We start from the raw sequence: 22,979 nt of genomic DNA, 5'->3' as shown, positions 1-22,979 counted from the left end.
GAAGTGAAATGCACTTTTGAGCCGCCAACCGCGTGGAATTAAAACCGCTTAGAATTCCATTTGCAGCTCTACCTGCGGGAAAATAAATAGAACTTCTTAATAGAAAAAGGGTTTTCAAGCGGAGAAGGAGAATTTTCGATTTGGTAAATAAAAATCGCGGGGGAAAATATCAGACGCTCATTCTAATGGAAATTTTCTTTATGCAGGTTAAAAAGAAAAAAATAAGATTTTAAAAAAATCTTGATCAGGACCTTTTAGATTATAACGGTAAGAAGACATTTCCCAAGGTCACTAAGGCCTGAAACCTTACTCAGGGTCATTAATATTTGAATTATTTTGCTCTATAGGTTCAAGTATTTTATATTTCAAGCATTTCCCACCTTTCTCAGGGTTAACTCAGGAGCAGTAACCTTTTTCGAGATATAAAAAATAATCTACAGGGTATTAAATGACCTGTTCTTGAGCAGAAACCTTTTTCAGGGTTTCAGGGTAATCTAAAAACCCGTCTCAGGGTGATCAATTTTCACTACTAGTGATTTTTACGGTAAAAACTCTCGTTTCACAGGTTGATTTCCAAGTGGGATTGGTTGGAATTGGTTTCACGGGGCTATCAAGATTTGTCAGGATTGGCGGGTGCTTCGATTTCGGTCTTAATGTCGAAGGGCGAGCGAGCGATAATGGTCGAGCAGGCCATTCATTCGTCGTGGGTGCGGTGCGTGGGCGATCGAAGCGTAATTTGGTTGTTCAAACACATGTGATGCGGGAGAGGTCATGCGGAAAACGTTCCCGTCCAGAGACGACCCAATCGCTTCGGAGAACGACGCCAGCCACCACCTGCAGCCTTTTTTGAGCTGCGCCTTTTGTTGCCAGCGATACGCCTGCCCTTATCTACATCCGCACAGCGAAAAAGAAAAAAAATAGAAGGAAGCCGATGCCTTTATTCCGATACATCCGTCGGTCTCTTCTTGTTCGGCACGGATTTTTTTTATTTACTTACTACTGTGTGTCGTCCAAAGAGATCTACCTGCAGAGTGGAATCGACTCGAAATATCTTCTAATGGAAACTAGAATTGTTTCTGGTTCTTTAGTGAGTTTTTTTGAAAGGAATTGATAGGCAGACATATTTTATTTTTTAGTATTTTCAGTTTTATTCATTTTATTTAATTTTTTATTTAAAAAATTGCTAAATTCCTGCCTTAAAACCCTCCCTTTTTGGTTTACAGGTCAATTATTGACAAAAAATCACATTTGCAAAATTAAAAATGAATTCTCATAAATTTTCCCACTGCAAACAATTAAATTTTCCTTTTTTGTCGATTTAAGACTAGTTTAATCAGCTTCTTGCTCATTTCTCCGGTTGACGGGGCAAATACGAGCGTTTTTGTCGCAGGGGCAAAGATAAACAAGCCCCGCGCCTATCAGCGAGCAAACAAATCCCGGCGGTGCAGCCAGGGGAATATAAATCAGAGCGAGGCGCAAATTAGGTGGATTTGCTGGGAAATTAGCGGCGGCGGCGGCGGACGGGAGGGTGGGAAGGTGGGGGCTGGATAAATGCCGGGATGGATGGATGGATGGATGCGTATGCAGATAAGGAATCGATCGGCCGCGCGGCTGCGAATTCAATTAGAAAGCTGGCTGGATGGCTGCGTGCTTGCGGGGGCGGCGGGCAAACAAGATCGTCAAACATTTCATTAGGCACCCTCCCCCCGGAGGCCACACTCGATCGAACCAACCAACAGACGAACGCGGACGGGCTTAAAAATTTGTAGCCCTCAGCCGTGAAAAAGGAACGTTCGCCGCTTAATCGGCTCCGTCGACCCCGTTGCCGCTCCACTGATTCGGTTCTCGGTTTAAGTGCAAATCGACGTAATGGCTAGGAATTTGGGTTTCCCGCCAAATTGAAGCGTCAAAGATGGTGACAGGGGAGCCAACCAGCAGCAGTAGCACTTTTGTAACGGTCAATTTATTATTTTTTTTATTAATTTTAACCAGCGGGAACCTGATTTGTGCGACGCGCAGATATGGCGTCCGGTGGAGTGTGGCGCGAAAAACTGATCACGTGAAATTGTGTGAAAATAACAAAGTTTGCGTCAATATTGCAACATAATTTGCATTACTTATACCAATTTTGTCTTTTAGATCGCATAAACAAACTTTTGACACTCATACGACAATCCAAAGAGATTTTTTGTGTCCCACATTCAGACGCCATCTTGGATCTGCGCAGTGGGAACCAATTTTATCGCAAATCTCGACCCTGCTGATTTTAACAACGTTTTCAAGTAAAAAGCAAATATTTTATAATTAACTTTTGGGAATTCTTATCTCTGTATCTTGATTGATTGTTTATTCTCACCGTAAAATTTACATACATGTTAAAAAACAGTTTGTCAATATAATTTAAAAAAGCACATAGTGAGAAAAGGCACCATTCGATTTCATTTCTCAAAAACTTTCAGCATTAAACGCTTTCTTTCCTTTTATTTTAATTTCACTACTAATTTTCTTAACTATTCTCGAAAGTTTCCGGTTGAGGAGTTGGATTGTCTGATCTGCGGCGAAGCAAAGTGCGAGGGAAGCCGCAGGTACACATAATCATGCTCATAAATAATTCACGGCTTGCCAAAAGTTGGTAAGAGCGCGCGGCGCCATTTCCGCGAAATAACAATTTTCTCCGCTGCTGCGAAAGTAATTACAACTTTCTCGGCAGAGAATGTGCAGCTAACGCACAGCAAAACCTAATTAATTCAGACGCCAGCGACGAGCGAGGATCTATCAATCAAAGCAGCTGCTCATTACGCGCGAGGGATAAGATGGAAAAAAGTGAAATTACATCTCCGCGAGGAGGAAATTTTCGCAGACTTTGCATAAAACAACAAGTTGAAAAACTGCATTTTTTTCTGCGGCCGAAAGTGCACGATGAATTATTCATTCAGGTCGGCTGCTTTGTCGATGGCGAGCATTTGCATGGAAGCAATTTGCGTGGCGTGAGTGATTGCAGCGACGGCGGCAACAAAGCCAGACGCGCCCTTTGCCGACCTCAGTCAAAACACTGTTGCTCTCGACAAAGTCAATATTGATGCTTCTCGACGGAATTGTAATAAAGAAATCTCATTTAAATTAAAAATAAAAATGTTACATTAATTTAATTGAAAGTACTCTATAAAATTTTAACTGAAAAAGTTGTTTCAATCAACATTTTAACAAGATTTTAATTTTAGTTAACCGAAATCACGTCTACAGAATTTGATTAAGACACTGGGAAGTGCAAGAGCGTGTAAAATATCGGCGTAGATAGATGTGAGGTTCGATAAAATTTAAAAAGTGGGCGTGGCAGGTGCCAAAATTGAATCATTTGAACGTTAATACAAAAATCCTATTCGTAAAACCCCAAATATTAATAAAACGTTCAATTTTAAGCTCGACAGGGAATTATTTACGCAGTTTATTGTGTAACGAGTAATTTTAATCACCCGTTTAATTAAAATTAATCGTTACAATTGCATAACCTCTATCCCCATGTCAAGTACGCAATCTGAGAATCGTTAAAAGTAAATTTTCATCCTCGGAAGCTACAAAACAACATTTTAATTTCAACTGCAACGCTGCTGTGAAATTAATTCCCGTGCTGCATGGCAGTTGCAGGAAACTCAGTATTACTCGTTGCGGAAATGAAAAGGCTGGTGAGCGTTTTTAGAGTAATCGCGGCTCACGCACGCACGCAGAGCAGCACTTTTTAATCACGCGGCGGCGGGAAAATTAGAGCCGAGAGAAGGCGGAAAAGGCGGAAAGGCAGCACACACACACACACACACACACACATATACACTCGAGGGTGCTCTCCATTGTCTGCAGAAATTAGACCGCAAGGAGGTGCTGGCGCTGCTCTTATTGATGCCATGACGTCATGGCCGCGACGTCACAACCGCGGCCTCTTCAACAGGGTGGACCAAAAAATGACAAAATGTTCATTAAGGGCGGAATTTGTGTGGATAAGATCAATTATTTTTTTTAAATGAGATTAAATTTCGTCAAATGTCAGCTAATTTCCCTGATAGCGATTTATTTGTTAATAAAAAGCAAATATCAAAATGGCGGGAAATTCAAATTAAGGTCCTTTAAGATCAGAAAATAATTTGAACCTGTTTAGGATGGTATAAAAAGTAAAAAGATCGAAGGATCAGATTAATATGGTTAAATTGCAACATTTCAGGCTCGGTGATAAAAAAAAATATTGAGGAATTTCCGTTTTTAAAACTCCCTTGACAAATGAATCGCGAGTGCACGTTACAGACAGTTAAAACCCACTATGATTTTTTTTATTTTTCCCTTTTTAGAGAATTTCGAGCAAAGAAGAAAGAAGATTTCTAAATATGCCATTTTGGGCCAACCTGTTTAGGAAATTTGTGCAGTTAAAAGCAGTGGAGCGTCTTTGCACGCGGAATTGCACGTGGGAGAGGAATTAATCGGCTGTTTTTGGCGCCAAAAGCGGGCCAAACAGGGGGCGCATGTGCGGCGGATCGATCGCGGCGCTAAAAGTGTTTGCCAAACACCGACACGCAAGAGATAGAGGAATATAATCCGGCGGCGGGTGCGGCGGCAGCGGCGAGGCACTCGTTTTTATTAGTCCGACACTCGATTACGAGCGGTGTAATTGAAGACATGCAACAGCGGCCGCGCTCTCGACACGGCTCAATTAGCCGATGCTCTCTTCGCCAGCCAGCCAGCCAGCCAGCCGCTCTCGAGTGTCCTCTCCCACCCCCTGCTGTTTGCCCTCCACCCTCCACCCACGATTCGCCGCCGGACCCTCAATCCTAACAACAGCTTCAATTAAATCCCCTCTGAATTAGCTACCTTCCCTGTAATAAGCCGCTTCAAAATTTACCAAATTCATTTGAGGATTACCAACCACTTGAATGTTGTGGGGATTTTCGACTTAAGGAGTACTCAAGCCGCCATTTTTAATTTTAAACGCCTTTGCCCAGAACTACAGCTTAAATTTGTTATTAATAATTGATCATAAAGTCGATATTTTAGTGAGCCCAAGTTTGATTTTAGTTAGATGCAACAAGTTTAAATATGGCAGACCTTTAAAGGACACGCCCAAAGGAAAAATCAGAAGGGAGTTGTTCAAATATGCGTAAATCTCTTACTTAAATAATTTAATCAAATTGTTGAATCCTTTAAAGGTACCTAAATGACGCCAATTTTATTCTAGCATGATTTCACCACTTTTAAAATCACGTAAAACATTTATTTTCAACCTGCAAAAATGGACTGCAAGAGCGCGAAAATTCATATTATCAAATTGACCAGTTGTATAAACCCTTAGTGTTCGAAGCCACCGACAGATGGCGCCACCGTATACTTTTTAAGGCACTTCCGCTGCGATTTCAGACTCAATCCTGCCATTCTGGGTTCTTCACTTAAAATAATTTCTTTTTACGCGCGGAAAGCCAAAATCGGCAAAGCCATTCGCCGTAGAATCATAAAAAACTATTTTTAGAAATAAAAAAATATTTTCCGACGGTTCAACGGCGAATGACTGGACTGATTTTTGTTTTCAGAACGTCAAAAGAAAGTGTCTTAAGTGAAGAACGCAGAGTGGTAGGATTGAGTCTGAAATCGCAGCGGAAGTGCCTTAAAATTAAATGTATTACGAAAATCTACGGTGGCGCCATCTGTTGGCGGCTTCAAACACTAAGGGCTTATGCAACTTACGCCATCTTGGATCCCAGGATGATTTCACTCCTTTTCAAAGGCCCTTAAGACATTTTTTGAACCTGGAAAAATTAAGTTTGACACAGAATTAAGTTTTTTAAATTTAAAAATGGCGACTGTAATTGTACTTTAAAGCAACTAATGCCTGTCTTATCAAATTGGACCAATCACAGTCTCAGCAGCCATGCACGGAGATTTTCTTTCGTCTGCTCAACTGGCAGTGTGGATGAGAGAGATAAATTTTAATCCGCGGCCGGCGCCGCAATTACGGCGCCTTTCACGCGCACACGGCCGCCAACCAGAAGCAGAGTTGCCCGTGACACGCGAGTCCCGACGTCCTTTCAGAAAGTGTGCGATGCAGAAACTGACGCGACAATTTGCGAGTCGATTCAATGCCTGCGCCTCGTTTGCCGACGCGACAATCGCGCCACTCTTGCGAAAGGAAAATCACGCCAGACGCAGCCAAGCACAGGCTTTTCCAACAATTTCACTTTCCTCGAAACTTGTGGCTCATTTTAAAATGCGTTTATTTATTTTTAATACGGGTTTATTAATGTCAAAAATGTGGCTGTGCATTTTTCTCTCTTCACATTTATTTAGCCGCTGAGGCAACGGCCGCTTTTGTTTGGGCCGATGAAAAATTTAGAGAGCGTCCTTTCGGCGGGCGCAATAAACAAAGGGCTACATTAAAAATTCCGCAGACAAAGCGAGCGGAGGAAAAAGTGGCGGCCAGGGGACAAATAATGAGTCTAGACGAGCCGTGCATTTTAAAGGAAAGCCATCCAGCAGCGAGCGCCCCCATTATCGTCCGCCTGAGCACCAGCACCACAATGGATGAGCCACCGCCAACTTTTCTACCCAACCACTCGATGAATTTTTTACCGACATCGATTTTTGTTTACGCAAGACGCATTTATTTCACCGAGAAAGAAAGACGCAGCCTCATTGTCAGACTTTTACTGAAAATTATGGACTTCCAGAAAGTAATTAATCTAATGCTGCTTTTTTATAATTTTTCTTCACAGCTTTATGGAATAAAAAAATGGAATATTCAGCAGGCTTGAAGACTTTGAAATTCACCAGTTGTAAAAACCTTTAGTGTTCGTGAAATACAATTTTTTTAAATATAAAATATTTTCCAACATTTCTACGGCAAATGGCTGGACTGATTTTGGATTTCAGCACGTCAAAAGAAAGCATATTAAGTGAAGAATTTACAGAGCCAGGATTGAGTCTGAAATCGCAGCGGAAGTGCCTTAGAATTAAAATTATTACCAATGCATGCGGTGGCGCCATCTGTTGGCAGCTTCAAACACTAAAGGTTTACGCAACTATTGAATTTTCTTTTCAAATTAATTTTAAAAAGTAATAACTTGTTTAAAACTTTTTAAGTAAAAGTATTTTTGCAGTACACCTTGCAGAAAAAATTATTTTAAATGAATAAAATTGTTTTCCAGTGCTGCAGAATTGATTTACGTGTTTTACTCCGGCAACTGACAAAGTTTCAAGGCTCCACGCCGATTACGATTAGGATTCGCCGGCCGAGCCTGCAGGGAAAAATAACGGCAAGCGAGCGACGGAGATTTGATTCAATTACCGGGCGCAGATTGACGCCGCACGTAGAGCCAGGGCGGAACAAAAGCGTGTTAATCGAATGTGTGCAAGCAAGCAGGCTCTGGAGCAGAAGCAAAAGAGAGGCGACGCGACGAAGGGTGCATCCATCCACTCTTGGCATCATTATCGGCCTGAATTATGTGGATTACAATGCACGCGAGTGATCCGCCACGCCGCCAGGTGAGCACGCCCTTGTTTAGTCAATATAGCCTCCTGCTGTATATAGGGTTGCCTCAAACCCTTTTTTTAAATGGAAATTTGATTCGTTTGAAGGAAGCAATTCGCTCAGGTAACGCCCTGATGTGCCTGAGCGCCCTTTAAGCACGCGGAGGGTCCAATTACGGTTAATAGCCCCTAAATTTCCTTGAAATTAAATTTCAAATAATTTAACTCGTTAATTTTTTCAAAAATCGTAATTTTAAAACAAATTAAATTTTAATTATTTTTATTTCAGTCCTTTAATTTTAAACTTTGATATTGTTTCAGTACTTCATTCTGTTCTTTAATATTGGTAAGCGAAATTTTATAGCATGATTGTATTTTTTTCACTGTATAAAAAAACTCCCTGACCTTTCAAAAACACATTAATTTTGTTTAATTAAAAAATAAAACTATCGCAGTGCGATAAGCTGTTTTTACAACATTATTTTAAAATATATTTCTACGTTCTTCAATGAAAATTGTATGTGCTCCAGTTTTGACTGGACAAAGGCAAAATGGAACCATTCACAGAGTGAACGATCTGATTGGAATTTTGCGAGTGCGTGGGTGTGTATATAAATGCCACGCTACATTGAAAACGATAGCAGCTAAATTGGAACGAGCGAGCCAAGTGAGAAGGTTTATTAATAAACGCAGAAAATCGATGTTCCCCGGCAGCAAGAGCAATAATAATTACTTGTCGCAGAGGGCGGCTGGCAACCCTGGCTCGGCGGGGGTGGGTGTATTCAGTTGTCGCGCGGCGTTAATTAATGCTGACGCGAGAACGTGCCAGGGGAAATTACACTGGATTTTCATTCAAGCATTCTTTGTATTTATTTGCTCCAACTGGGACACACACTCACACTCCGACTGGTTGGTTCGTGACGTCACCGTGTATACAGGGGGGTTGTAAAGCCAATTTGCCCCCTCGGAAGCCAGACAAGCGTCCCGGCCGGAGTGTCCCGTCGAACACGAACGGACGGGCAGTCATGAAGAAGCCGGTGCGCGGACGCGGAGGACAAAGCACCAGCACCATCGTCACTGCCTCCACGTCTTACACCACCGCGACAAAAAATTCACAGGTATTTTTGTTAATTTTAATTAAAAGTAAAAAGTATTCTAGTCGATTTGCCCTTGAATCGTCAGTTTAGGTCATTTATTTGTTATTTTTTTCTTATTTTCTGGTAATTTTAACGTCAGGATTTTTTAGATCATTTAGAAAATTCTCAAGACATTCTATGAATTGTAAAATTTGCACCAAAATATTAAAAATCAGGGGTTTTTTAGCAAGGAAAAGAGTCACTTAACAGAATATAAACATATTAAGAGAATTTTCCAGCTTTTATTTAAATTGATTTTGGAGTAAATTTCTAATTGAAAATGAAAATATGTCACACTATATATTATTATCTATTTTTCAATAATTTTAACTGGATATGGCGTTCACTATGATCGTATGTAAATTTATTAAATAATTAATACCACCTTAAAAATAATCTATCCTAATTAAAATTAAATCTACCCAAAAATTAAACCAAAACAAGTTAAATTAGATAAAAAATAAAACAATATCTTTAATTCTTTTGGCACTTTTCCTTAAAAACCTGTATTTTTAAGTTAAAAATATTCAGAATTTTGCTCTCAGATTTGGAATTAAATTTTCAGGCGGAAGCGTCGACTCCAAGTGAAAAAAAACCGGACTTGTACGACGACGACGAGGAATACCAGGGCTTCGGTGGGTGGTTGCGCACTGGCGAGGGGGTCGAGTACATGAAAATTTTCGTCGTTTGCAACACATTCATGGTGGTACTGACAATGGCGTGGCCGCACCTTAAGAACGTCTTCACCATCGCCGTCGAGTACTGGAACGAGCAGTGAGAAGAAGAAAAAACGAAAACATGCACGTACGTGTCCCGAAAACGTAGGATAAATTTCCAGAAAAAATCGCTTGAATTTTTAAGAGCACTTATTTAATTTAAAAATAAAATCTAGGTAATTTTTTTTACTAATTTTTAAGTTTTTCTGGAGCAGAAAAATCCTGCATTTACTCAATAAGAAAAATTTAAATAATTTCTTTGCCAAAATTCCAATTTTCCTTTTTATCTAATTAATTTAATAAATTTCCTGTGTTTGTATTTTTAGGGGTTGATGATAGTGAAGGGTTTCATGACGATGTCAATCGTAGTGTGGTACTCGGCTGGAGTGTGGCGGCTGCTGAACGGCTACTTCAACAACGCCTACAAGGACCACCTGGAGCAGAAGATGCGCGAGCACGAGATCCTCCGCAGGACCGTCCTGCAGGCGCAGCCCCCACCGCCTCCGCTGCCCCTCGAGGACCTGCAAAAACTGAGGCCCCACATTGAAGGCTCTCGATCCGCATTCCTGGACGCGGAGGACGAGGACGTGTGTCCGGTGCAGCCGCCACAAGACTCCGGCGGCTGCGGAGGCCCACCAAGTGCAACCGCCGAGCCGCTGCCACCCTAATCCACTTTGAGCCTCTTGTCTCTAATCGGATCAAAGAATTTATTATTGGTGCTCGTAAGGAGCCTCCAAGGACTCTAAATAAATACGCTTTTAAGTAATCATGTTAACGGCCACGGGCCACGACTCTTGTCTGTGTGAAGTTTAACTAGGAATTTAACTGTGCTGACCAATGGGGAATAAATTTAAATATTTTAGCTGTCAATATTAATTTAAATTGTAATTGATAGCAAAAATCCACGGTCCAACCTACCCTAATAACATATTTTTTCGAGTTTGAATTGGTCATTTCATTATAATTTCATTTGAATTCGGTCGGTGTGTGATGTTTCCTTGTAAATATAAAATTGCACGAAATGAGCTGGAAAATTGCCCTGTTAAAATTGTAATTTGCTTTAATTAAAATCATTTTTCGTATTTTTATCCCCTTACAGTGAACTATATTGCTTGCTAATTTTTTTCTCTGCTGCCAAGCCTTAAAAAAATCTTGTGCTCGTCTCCTGTCTCCTTTTTTGACATCCGAGACCTTATGAATCTCGAGCCGCACGCCAAGGTCGAGCTCGTTATTATTTTTCACCGACTTGTCAGGCAGCAACAGGTGCACCGCCCCCGCAACGTCGCCTCCGGGAGCCTTCCGACAGTTCTCACCCCTGCCTTTCAACCCCTACAGCATCCCCAGTCTTCCTCGCGGCCCTCAGGCCGTGTTTTACCCTGGCCCGACCCTTCTGTTAACTACCCTGACGCAAAAGAGATAAATCACAGCAGCATTGGCAACTCCGTAACAGGTGCAACCGACGCGGCGTGAATAACATCCCCGCAAAGGGGTCTCACGTACCTTTCGCGGGGGTGGCGCGGTTCCTAGGCTGTCATCGGGACACAACACTCCGTTTCACAGATAAAAATGTCCTTTTTCACTCGAAGACAATAAGGCTGGACCGACGGTGCCTTCGCTTCGTTTGAATGAACGAACAACCAACCGAAACTACTCACGAACGAGACTGGCAATCAGCAGGCCACGGGCCACGCCTCCTTCGGCCGTGTGCCGCGCTTTTCTTCAACAGCCGGCGCGAATTTTGCGTCAGGGAGCGCCTCCCGGCCTCGACAGGTGTGGTGATTTATGGGAGAAAACCAATTAACTTCGAAATTAATGGCTGAGGCAGCTGTTTGGTGATTTCTTTTCTTCCAAAGCGACGAGAGAAAGCGATGATAGAATTTTTTAGTTTTTTTTTTCAAATGCACAGCCAATAATATTTTTAAATTATTAATAATTTAACTCTTAATAAGACAATAATGCCTGATTGTACAATAAACCAATGAATTTTCGATCTAATGGATTATTTGTTTTTTAGGTCTTTATATAAACATGGCCGTTTTGTCAGGCTCAACATCTGATTTCCAAAATTTTGGCATCTTCATTTCTCTTCATGTTGGTAGACCAAAAAATAATTATTATTTTGCCGTCAGCACGTCTTCAGTCTTCAGAATATTTACAGCTGTCTATTTATTTTGGACCTTGGATGGTGAGGTAGAAGGCAAAGCTTCGGACACTTACACCTTTTAAATAAAATTGCTAAATTAATATCGAGAAAAACTTCAACATCCGCTCATTTATATCTTTTCAAGAAAGTTACTTTAAAAGTCTAGTTACTAAAATCATCAATATATTTATTTTACAAATTTTACTTCTCGACTAATAACTTATATATCCAGTCTATGTATAACTTGCTAACAATTAAAGTTGTCAGTTTAGCACGTTTTAGGCCTCTCTACTTGTAATATAATTAAAATAGCAATCGGAGAAATCAGTCATTGGACGAAGGGGTGCTTGGCCCTGATGTGCGCCTTGAGGGTGTCCCTGCGGCTGTAGGAGGCTTTGCAGATGGGACAGACGCTGCGGACGGGCTGGTGGCTGTGGAAGTGGTGCCACTTGTTGGTCACCTGCTTGCCGCACAGCCGGCAGCGGAACTGCGGCCCGGCGCCCTCCTCGAACAGGCTGTGGTAGCTGCCAGCTGCAATTCGAGCCACACACCCACTAAATCAAAGACAACACTCACATCTTTTGGAAAAACTGACGGAGTCGGCTCACACCAAGCGGACCATGCAAAGCAGTGGACAAAGAGAGATAATATACGAGATATATGTATTTATAGTGGAATGGAAAAAAAGTAATAATAGAGCTTTGTTGCGGTGATACGACCTTTTTTTAATAATCTCTCCTCGTTCGCGTATACAGAGACTGAGACAGAGACAGGTTTCTTTCTTCGTCGGCATTAATTAATATATAATTATCTACATCGTTATTAAGAGTGACTTTGAAAAACTGTAGCCTCACAAAATTAGAGCTAAATATCTCGTCGTTCATTCTCCAACGTGTGTCGGTCGATTAGCACTCTAAGAATTTGTGATTAAACACCTCCCTCATCTTTTAGTTAAAAATAAAATCCGCAAATTAAGCACACACAGAGATAAAAAAACGCACTAACTTATTAATAATCATTATACATATTCATATCGATACGGGAACTCATCATAGACGCGGCGAACGCCTCTGCTTTCCGACCACGGCCCCCTCCCCTCGCTTTCTCGGAGGGGAGGGTGAGCAGGACTAAATTCATTAAATTCGATTACTTCCGGCACAAGGAAAAGGGGTTTTTTTAGTGTCGCAAACAGAGGCGGACGCTATGGCACGTGGGACAAAATTAAAATGGCGAGAAATCGACTAGTAGACAACAATGAATTCCAACTTGTACAAAATCGTTTGATGTGTGTGTGTGTGTGTGAGTTTCGCGTTGTGGTGGAAACCGACGAAGATGAATAGAAAAACACAACCGAGTTAGACTAAAAAGAAAGAAAGGTAGTAATATAAATGGCACACTCGTTATACACAAATCATGTCCTTCAGCTGACGCGTACGAACTAAAAGTATAATGGTAATTAATTAATTCAATAATTAACTGTAGCAGTGTATTGGTATGGCACACACTTCTAGTCGATTGATTATCAAATAAAGAGAGTGAGAGAGAGACCGAGTTACGTGTTTATACAGTCTTGCTGGCGCGGCAAGAATCGAATCGCTAATTATTAATATTTACAGATCCAACGACTGCGGAGGCGGCTGGTGGTGCTTGCGAGACACCAACGAACGAACGTCTCTGGTTGGTCGGTCGGTCACTTGGAACGCGAAATGATCAGAAGCTCCCTTGGCTATTTTTGGTCAGGATGCGCAAGCTCAGAAATCAGAGAGAGAGAGAGTGTGTGTGACAGAGTGTTTCGACGCTTTGAAAAATAAATATTGTCCGAGCGAGCTCGCCAGTCGGGGGGTCGGTTGCTGTTCAGTTGTTAGTCGTGTTAGAGTGCGAGGGGGTGGATGGAAAAAAGCCTCCGTCCTCCTCCTCCTGCACCGGGGGGGCCAAGGGGGTCTCGCATTAAATCTTGGCGTCGAGGTATCCTGGCACCATGCGATGTTTGAGTCGGATGTGCTGCTTGGCGTTGTCCTTACGCGAGAAGCGCCGGAAGCAGTAGGGACACGGGTAGTTGCCCGGGTTGTGAGACAGGTAGTGGTTCTTGAGGTTCGATATTACTTTGAAACACAGTCTGCACTGCTTCTGCCCGTTCGGCAGTCGTAAAAACATGGATTTCTGATCTTTAATGTCGCTATCCGAGGTCAAGTTTGCCATGCCTGCAAAGAAACGGGAATTATTCGTACACTTGGCTCGCGCCGTTCATGCTCTGCATACACACAAACGGGTGGACTCAGGGTGGCCAAACTCAAATTTGCTGTGTCACGTGGTCGGGAATGCTCTCTACATGCCACACGGCAAACAACACTGACTCAGAAGCAACGACAATGCAAAGACGCGCATGCAAAAATAAACACGACAAACGACAAGGACGGACCAATCAACGTGTTGTTAATAACCATTGCTGGAAATCAGTGAAAATCATCGTATGTTTTTTAGCTCAGAGGACTCGACTCAGTTTTTTATTTATTTCAATCTTTAAAAACTAACTGTACATTTGTTCGGTGTGTTGTCCAAGAATCCGTGTAAACAAAGGGGGGCCCGGTGGTTAAGTATGTATGATTAAGTGATGTCTTATCGCTACGTCTTTTGATCTCTTCTCAAAAGAAAACAGTCCAGCTTGCAAATATGCACACACGCACACAATTTTACTCGACTACTTCTTTGGAGGACGCAAATAAAGCTAAATACTGGTTCTCTACTCAACTCGTCAAAAGTGGTCTGTATTCAAAAATTGGTAACGACAACTAAAAAAAAGCAATATATATGGCAAGTCCATGGCTCTGTTTCCGATTGCAAAATAAATCAAAGAATTCAGGCTTGCACTTATACGGAACGGGACCTAGAGAGCTGCTTGCGTCACTTTGAAAAAAAAAATTAAAAAATTAGGAACTGTTGCGCCTCCGCTGCCTCGAGCGCGAGTGGGCGACACCTAGTTACAAAAACCTTCAGCGGGCGGATCCGGAACCACATAATGGCAATAAATTCCTGATCCGTCCAGCGAGCCGGTGATTTCTACAATTTAGTCAAATTCAAATTCGTGTCGCCAGACTCGTGTTCGAGTGGACGGGCGGGGGCAGGGCGAGCGTTTGTGTCGGGAGGTCAGAGGCTATGAGCTAGCGGAGGGCTGCGGCTGCTGCGGCTGCGACTCGGCGGGGGGCTGCTTGTCCTTGTCCTTGTCCTGGTGGTTGACCTTGATGTGCTGCTTCATGTAGGAGGGGCGGGAGAAGGAGCTGGGGCAGAAGGGGCAGGCGAACTTCTCGCGGAAGTGAACCAGGTAGTGATTGGCGTAGTTCATGACCACCTTGTGGCAGAGGCGGCACTCGCGCGCCCCGGTCGCCAGCTTTGTGAACACCGAGTCGTAGTTGCGGTGGCGGACCGTGCACCCTGAAACACACGCTGCCTATCAGGTCCGGAGCTTTCGCTTGCTGTTCGGCTGGTCCTGCTGAAGGACTTGGTCCCGCATGTGCACCGAGCGCGCGTGCTGCTTCATTTGGTCCTGGCGGGCGAACAAGCGTTCGCACACGGGACAAGGAAAGTTGCCTGGCCGGTGAATGAAATAGTGGTTTCGATAGTTGGACAGGCGCTTGCCGCAAACCAGACACTCGCGATCGCCGCTCTTCAGCTTGCGGAACATCAAGTTGACCTCTTGCGGACTGGGCAGCACGCCCAAGCCTGCAACAGACACGACCCCCAGCGATCAGCTCCACTGCTCAGCATCCGCAGGCACAGCCAGTCTGCGACTACACCACCCGCCACCGCCGAGAGGGTTAGCCGCAACCACCCCCTGAAGAGGCAACTCCGCCACGGGTTAGAAGAGCTCCACGTCCAAGACCGATGAGATTATTGCAAGCGACTCTTTTAAGTTAGCATTTCGGTGGTTGGAGGAAAGTTCTCCACGCCACCGCATCAGACTTTTTGCATGCCAAACTCGAAATTTCAAATGCAATTTGGAAGGCAAGGGACGGTGTATTCAGCACGAACAGATGCGCCCTGGTAAGCAACAGACACGCCTTTCTCTGGTGTCCAGGAGTCACCAGCACAGGATCAAGGCGAGTCTTTTGCAGGTGGGCGTGTCTGCTCGTCCTGCGTAAACCATCCCTCGGACGTTTTCAATTTTTTAAAATGAATTCTGAGGAAGATTGACATTTTAAATTTAAAATTTCGACTGGCACCAACGGTCCTCAGGGACAGCGAGCAGAGAGAAGGAGGGGGGATGCTGAGAAAGAAGACCAACACCGCACCGAGGAGGCACCGAGTGAGCCGCTGAGGTGAGTGAGGAGGCGATTTTCTGCGTGCGCCCGGAATGTATTTTCGGAAGTAATGAGAGAGAGAAAAAGAGGGTGTTGAGACTAACCTTGGTCGCGGGAGGAGAGGAGTTAGCTTGCACTCAGGAGATAAGGGACTGGCTCGAAGGGGTGTTTCGCTCGGAAGTGCGCGAGCAAATTGTCTCTGCGGGTAAAGTAACTACCGCACAGGGCACATCGGAATTTGCCCGGAAAGTGCACACGGTAATGGTTTCTACAGTGGGTCACAATTTTGCCGCAAAGCTTACACCTGCTTAGATTCGGCGACTCCTTCAGTTTTTCAAAAAATACAAAAATCTGACCTGCGAACAATCAATCAGAAAAACATTGCTTGGATGCGTTTGAGTCACATATTTCCTATGGCCAGCCACCTCGTCATGAGTGTCAGTCGCCATTTTAATTGTAATTTTCAAGGGTGAATGGTTGTGGTTAGAAAGCGTAAAGTCATCTGCTGTCGGCTGTCAACCGCCCGCTGTTAGTCCGCCAAAAATAGCCCTATATACCTGACACATATCCTAACTACGCATGCACAAGCGTTACTTTTGCGACTTCCTTCAACCTTCGTTACTCTGTTAGTAAAGCATCTGCCGTCTACCCGACGTCTACCGTGCAGCAAAATATAAGAGTGTGTGACAAGCATGCACAGCCACTTTGGAGACCACCACTGGTGTTAATATATATATTTTCGGGGCTGAATGTGAGGGGTTTAGAGGGGACGGGGCGGGGGCGAGACATGCCAGAAACACTTACCGTCCAGTCCGTCGAGAGGGTCGCTGCTTTGGCCAGGGTGTTGGCCCGTGTCTCTCGACTCTGACATGGTCAGGTCCTTGTAGTCTAACGTCTCGTCCTGGCTGCCGTCCTGCTTTACAAACAAAATAAGCGATCGAGTCGAGGGCAAGTAGAGGGAAATACACGTCTGCCAGACCGAGTGCAAGAGAAAGAGCAAGCGCTTGCTTAAGATCTTTTTATTGTGGTGCTACTCCGACTTAGTTTACAAAGATAAATTTTCATAGGGGTGCGCGGTGCAGACACGAATTGTACAACAACAGGTACGTTGCAACTTCACAACTTTCAATTTCCGTCCTCTTCTTTAGACGCAATAATTTTTCTTTATTTGGGATTTCGCGCACAGCACTTTAATATTACGAAAAATATTTGGGGAGCAAAATGACGTTGGAATTAAGGAGTATTTTTGCTCTTCCGCTGAGTTGCATTTTTTACCGCCCGTTTTAACAGCTTTCTTGAGAAAAGATAAAAGGAAAACATGAAAGGAATTCTGGAAAAACTCCAAAAACTATTCAAGTCAGACGAAAATTATTTCGAACCCCTATTTGAGGATTTTTAAAGGAAAATGTGAATATTTCGGAATATTTTCCATATTTTGAAAAAACGGGCAATATTTTGCAAGTCACGAGATGCGTACTAAATGGCTAGGAAAGTTCTCTTCGTCCAACCGTCATTTTCCCCCGTAAATTGCCTTCCAAAAAGTTACTTTGGATTCTCAAGCAAACCGGGCTGAGAATCAAATTCTTATCTCAATTTCAGAGATCTCTGATTAAATCTAGGACCTGCCGATTATTAAATACAATAATATTGTATATTTATTCATAAGTTTAGGACCTGCCGATTAGAATAGCAATAAGAAATTTGGAACCAGCCAATCAAGCATCAAAAAGCACTCATTTTCCAAAAGGAATGAATTTTCCAAAGAGATTCCGGATCTCTCGAAGCTGGACCAGCCAAACGGTGATGAATAATTACTACAGTAAAAAATCGACAAAAATTTCTCATTTGTTTGCTTGTTTTTTTGGGGGGTTGGGGCGTTCGAACCGAGCGCACATTCACAGCTTGGCGATCACATTCATCGAAAAACTAGAATATTTCCTTAAAATAATTAATTAAAAATAGTGTGTTTTCCCGGTGGCCGTGGCGGCGATTCAGTAAGCGGAGGGGCTGGAGGCCTGCTCCTCCTCGCGCTGCATGCACAGGTGGTGCGCCTTGCACTTGTGGTGGTGCAGCACGATCTCGTGGCGGAAGTTGCGGCTGCCGTCGGCGAAGGAGGTGCGCACCGGCAGCGTCTTGGACCACTTACGGCAGAACTGGCAGAACATGAGGTCGAGCCGCGCGTCGTACTGCAGCCACGAGTACGACTGCAGCCAGCACGAGCGGAACTTGTTGCCGCGCGCCGCCGGCACGACCGCCGGGGGCGCAGCAGCTGGGGCAGCGGGCGGAGGCGGCTCCGGCCACTGCGGCGGAATGAGTATGTTTACGCGCGGCAGCTGCGACTCCTGCGGAGGCGGCGGGGGCGGCGGATGGGCCTGCAGCGGCTGCTGGGAGCAGGCGAAGCGCAAAACGGTTTCGTCTTCGGCCAACACTTTGCTCGCCTCTTTGCTCTACAACAAATGCAGGCACTCGAGTTAGCTAACAAGCCAAAACTCGTCTCGTCCCGCACCCAGAAAGCAGTCCAAAGCGCCTTCAATTTTCTATTTCGACAGTTTCATTATGAACCACGCAGCTCCGAGAGTGAAAACTATTTATCCAAGTTCCATTTTGCGTTCAAACTAGGTTAAAAAATATTTTAAAACAAAGAAAACCTCTCTCTAAAGAATTTCATCAAAATTGAAGAGTTGTTGGATCATAATATAAATTTAAAAGTAAAAACTATTCGATTTCTTGTTGTTTTCAATACAAAAACAAAAAGAATTAAATGAATGATAAAATCAATAAAAATATAAAGATAAAATTAGGAGTTCTGGTAAAAGAATTAACTATAAATTGGAGAAAAGAATTCTATTAATTTTGACAGATGCAAATATTTAAGTCGTCAATAAAACTTAATGCAATAACTAATTGCAGCCTGACCGAATTGGTTTTATTTTCAATTTTGAACATTATTTCATTGTGCTAGTTTTAACATCTCGTGTGAATAAAAAAATCTCATTAACTTATATTTACGTTAATTAAGCAAGTCATCAAATTTATTTGGAACATCATTTCTAGGTCAAAATTTGTTAAAAGCTTTGGTTCAAATGCAGAATGTACTTTAAAAACTGGATTAAGTTTCAGATCCAGATAGCTAGAGAATTATGTATAGTCTCTCTTGATATTACCAAATTAATCCAAAAGAGGAAAGGAAATCTCAGGAAATGAACAATATTTAGCCGTAAACATTAACTCTATTTAATTTTTGGATTAAAATCCAAATCATCTTATTATAAAAAAATGCCAAAGAAAATAATTGTTTTCTAATATTAAAAATGACTCAAGCTGAAAACAGTTTAAATCCTGATGATTTTAAACTTAATTATTTATTTTTAAATACAAAAAACTGCATTTTTGGTCACTTTTTAAAGCAATTAATAAATCCAACTCATTTGTTAGGATTGCAAATTTCAGTTAGCTTTTTTTCCAATTTCTCTTCAGTTCATATTTATTCAATAACCAATTTTGAACGCAACTCTGGACATACAAACAATTTTCACCTTCTCTCGGAGCTCCGTGTTCAAATTCGTTGGCACTGTTGAATGCAAGAAAATCTGAAGCGACGAGTGGACTGCTTTTCGGCGCAAAACGAGACCAGAAACTGCTTGCTCTGGTCAGTGCGGGCAGGGAGGGCGCGGCCGCCTGTGTTCTTAAGCTCACGGCGGCCCAAAAGATCAAATTATTACAAGGGACTCAGTCTTAAATCTCTCAGTTTTGTACAATTACTCCCATGCATTTGGCGTAGAGCAAAGATCGGCCGCGCGCAAATCGTGGTCATGTTCCCCCCAACCCGTTCCGACGCTTCTCTTTCGACGGTTTTATTTGTTTATTTATTTATTGGCACTCGGCTGGCAGACAAACGCATTTCAGTCGGGGGAGCTTACCGCCATGACGGCCTCGACGTCGTGGTATTCGTCGTCCTCCTCCTCCTTAATGGATAGTTCGTCCGGGTTTACGTCCAGCACCTCCTGCTCCAGGTCGGCCTCCAGCTGCGACGGCGGCACCACCGACAGTTCGCCGCCGGCCAGCAACGAGGCCGCCTGGCTTGAATTGCTCTTATAACTGCTGCACTGCAATTCCAACACAATTCAAATTTCAAATTCAAGTTGGACAAAATGCGATTTAAAAGGAAAATACTTAATTCAATAAAAAAAGCTTCTAAGAAACGTCAAGAAAAAAATAATTCCTTTTTTAAAGCTAAGAAAAAGATCATCTTTTTTCAAGATTTTTAGTTATTTGATTTTTCACCTGCGAGTCGCTCTGATGGTCATTATTAGGGATGGGGCTGGCGCGTGCGACGACACCGCCAGAGTGCCGTCTTTTCCTCTTCTCGGGAGGAGGAGAGGTGCGCGTCTGTTCATTCACAGACTTGTCTGCTGCAACAGCGCCTCCACTAGAACTGGCCTCCTTGCGGTTGCCGCCCATGCCGTCGGTCAAACCGCGGATCTTGAGCGCTTCAGCCGTCTTCAAAAAGCGTGGCAGCACATTCTGGCTCACGTTAACCTCACCTGCAAATGAGAAATGAATCAGAAAAACTATAATAGCGAAAATTACGAATTTTTTTTTAACAACAATATATTTTAGATATGTTGACAAGCTGTAGCGACGTTGGAAAATTGCTCACAATCAGATTGGGATTGAAACCCAGTTCAAAATTTAAGAAAGAAAATAAAGTAAAATAAAATAAACATTTTATTTTATTAGAGTAGAAATGTAAAACGGGTATTCAGGCTTGTATATTTAGAAAAATGAGTAAATATTAAATATAAATTTAAAAATAATATTTTGCAATTTTTATTTAAAAAATTGGACAGAAAAATCAGAAGTTTGTGAACTTTAAAGCGAAAAATGAAGGATATGGAGTTGGAATTTAACTAAAACATCACAGACAAGGGAATTAAACGATTTCCCAAAGATTTTGCTAACGAAAATTAATTACTAAAAATTTAAGAAAAACGTATTGACAATAATTAAAAGAAATGGAAAACGGATTGCAATTTTCAAGTAAATATAAAAAGCAAAAACAAAATTCAAATGCAAAAGATAATTACGGTTAAAAATAAATAAATATTTGTAATGCCAAAAGATAGCAAAAATCAAGACAACAAAATTTAAATGGAAAATTGCTGAGCATTTTTAAATTTAAAAAATCGCTTACAACTCTAAAGGCGTTTTTAAATAAACAAAAAGACAGGACTTCTCCTAACACTTAAGATTTAAAAAATTGGAAAGAATAAACGGCGAAAAAACTAAACCAAACAAACACTACAGTAAATAATACTGTCCAAAAACAGTATATTTTAAATATTTAAAATTGGCTAGAACCACAGAAGAAAATATAATGAAATGATTTATTAAAATACTCGAAGAAAATGAGATAATTCATTTCAAACAGGGATGTAAATGATAAAAATAAATTAAATTTAAATAAATATTAAGCAATAACATTGGAATAAAATTGTTTTTTAGCCGCTTTTTTCCAACTAAATTAAAATGCTTACCCTTATACATGAACTGGAGAAGTGCCTTCATCTCGACAAAGTTGACATCCTTGAGGAAGATGATGGGGTGGGGGTGCGTATTCTGTAGGAAAAGGGCCTCGAAGTAGGGGCTGCAGGCGGACAGCATGATTTGGTGCGCCCTGAAGGTGTGGCCTGAGCAGGCCAGGGTGACGTCGGTGAGCGCCTCACGCTGCAGCAGACTGCTCAGAACGTCGGCCAGGTTCGTCGGGTGGTTGTTCCACCGCAGGCAGAACTGTTGGTCCTGGTCTTCCCCCATGATGAAGCTTCAATTCGATTCTATCGGTCTCTCTTTCTCTCTCGCGCGGCGGCGGCACACACGTCTGCACAAATCACCAAAACGTTCATTATCTTATCTCCGAGCATTATCTCCAAAGACTTAATCGACGCCTCCATTGCCGCAAGAATGAAACCGACCGTTTGAGTCGATTCAAATTTTAATTCAATACTTTTTTGATACCTCTCGAGAAATAAAAAGGACGGGAAAACGTATTAATCGGGTTCACGTTCACGTACAAATTGGATTATCTTCGTTCCCGTGCAGTTCTCTAGCTCGTGACGTCACACTAGCGAACAACAATCGCGGTTTACTGGGATTCACGCCGCTCAAAATGCTGATGCAGCACATACATTACGATCATCTGGCCTCGAGAGTTTAAAATCACTTCCGAAAAATATTTATTTCTTCACCTTAATATAATTATGTTGTTCCTCTGACAACGAAAGGTGTTTACGAAACTTTTAAAAATACCTGAAGGTATTGTTGAGAAATTCAGGTTGGGAAACGATGTTTTGTCAGCTTTTAAGAAGTGTGGCACGAGGGAGGAAAAATTAGAAATGCGCCCGAAATGAGGAAATACCTGCGCAGAAATGCGCAATCTAGGTTAGCAAACCGTAACACAACAATTAAATGCAAAACAAAACAACTTTGCCGCGAAAATTACGCCGAAAAATCAGGAAAAGCGGGTAAAACGTTGGTGGCAACCCTTTCGGCCCCCCTCGGCGGCCGGGGCGATCGTCAGCCTACATCTCGTTCCCTGGCCGCACACCTTTCGCATTAATTCTCGTTTCTCGCACCTCAATATTTACAAATAAAGGCGGCGAATGGTCGTCGACCGGTCGAGTGTCACTTCCCACCCGTCCGAAAGCAACGGGAGCCAAGCTAGGGGCTGTGGGGACGCGCAACTCGCCCCGCGTTACCGCGACCCTACCTAGGGAAAATGGACCCTGAACGCTACGTGTGCGTCCCAGGACGAAGGGGCGGAAAGGACGCGCAGAGAATTCGGCCGGTGGCGCCGTTCCCGCGGCCGCAGCCCCCTCTTCCGTGGCCGCCACACGTCCGTTGAAGCCCCGTGGCCGCCTGCCGGGGCCTAATTTGCAGGTAAACCGCCGCAATTAGCAACTCACCTTTAAAAAATAAACTCACGACGTGACCTCCCTCATCACATTTGCAAATGTCGGCCGTAAAGTGTACCTAGTCCGCAGGCTGCCATCTTGACCAAAAGAATTTTGTCGGGGGGAATTTTTTAAATGGTGATTTAGTTGGGACTTGCAGTTTGAATTTGTGTCAAATCACGAAATTGAACTGATTTTAAGTGAGATTGGAGGAGTTTATGAAAAATATTTTCGTATTT

General features: G+C 42.8%; 3 protein-coding genes across 18 annotated transcripts in view; 1 reads left to right on the top strand and 2 right to left on the bottom strand.

Moving 5' to 3' along the window:
• LOC135939578 (FERM and PDZ domain-containing protein 2-like) overlaps positions 1-10,993 on the bottom strand; it is a 96,619-nt gene extending 85,626 nt beyond the window's left edge. For all 3 annotated transcript variants that reach the window (XM_065484044.1, XM_065484046.1, XM_065484045.1), the window contains exon 1: positions 10,853-10,993. The gene's annotated coding sequence lies outside the window, so the exon portion shown is untranslated. The remainder of the gene's footprint in view (positions 1-10,852) is intronic.
• Xport-A (exit protein of rhodopsin and TRP A) lies at positions 8,483-10,448 on the top strand. The gene is made up of 3 exons (XM_065484048.1): positions 8,483-8,618; positions 9,202-9,440; positions 9,679-10,448. The coding sequence occupies exons 1-2, from the start codon at positions 8,526-8,528 to the stop codon at positions 9,412-9,414; spliced, it is 306 nt and encodes a 101-aa protein (XP_065340120.1). The 5' UTR covers positions 8,483-8,525; the 3' UTR covers positions 9,415-9,440; positions 9,679-10,448.
• A 663-nt stretch (positions 10,994-11,656) lies between the features above and the next one.
• Positions 11,657-22,870, bottom strand: LOC135938630 (sex determination protein fruitless-like). Of its 14 annotated transcripts, none has more exons than XM_065482415.1 (7): positions 22,753-22,870; positions 21,328-21,668; positions 20,075-20,334; positions 19,711-19,896; positions 16,595-16,706; positions 15,895-16,146; positions 14,796-14,924 (listed from the first exon to the last, which is right to left on the bottom strand). In XM_065482415.1, the coding sequence occupies exons 2-6, from the start codon at positions 21,602-21,604 to the stop codon at positions 15,917-15,919; spliced, it is 1,065 nt and encodes a 354-aa protein (XP_065338487.1). In that variant the 5' UTR covers positions 21,605-21,668; positions 22,753-22,870; the 3' UTR covers positions 14,796-14,924; positions 15,895-15,916. The 14 variants fall into 14 exon arrangements, with proteins under 14 accessions (XP_065338489.1, XP_065338490.1, XP_065338484.1 ...); XM_065482414.1 differs by lacking the exon at positions 14,796-14,924 and adding an exon at positions 15,072-15,212; XM_065482416.1 differs by lacking the exon at positions 14,796-14,924 and adding an exon at positions 15,072-15,212 and having other exon boundaries at positions 16,595-16,703.
• Positions 22,871-22,979: the final 109 nt, after the last annotated feature.

The sequence above is a fragment of the Cloeon dipterum genome, chromosome 3 (assembly GCF_949628265.1).
Source record: "Cloeon dipterum chromosome 3, ieCloDipt1.1, whole genome shotgun sequence".
In the NCBI taxonomy this organism is placed as follows: domain Eukaryota; kingdom Metazoa; phylum Arthropoda; class Insecta; order Ephemeroptera; family Baetidae; genus Cloeon; species Cloeon dipterum.
This window is presented reverse-complemented; position numbering and strand designations above follow the sequence as displayed.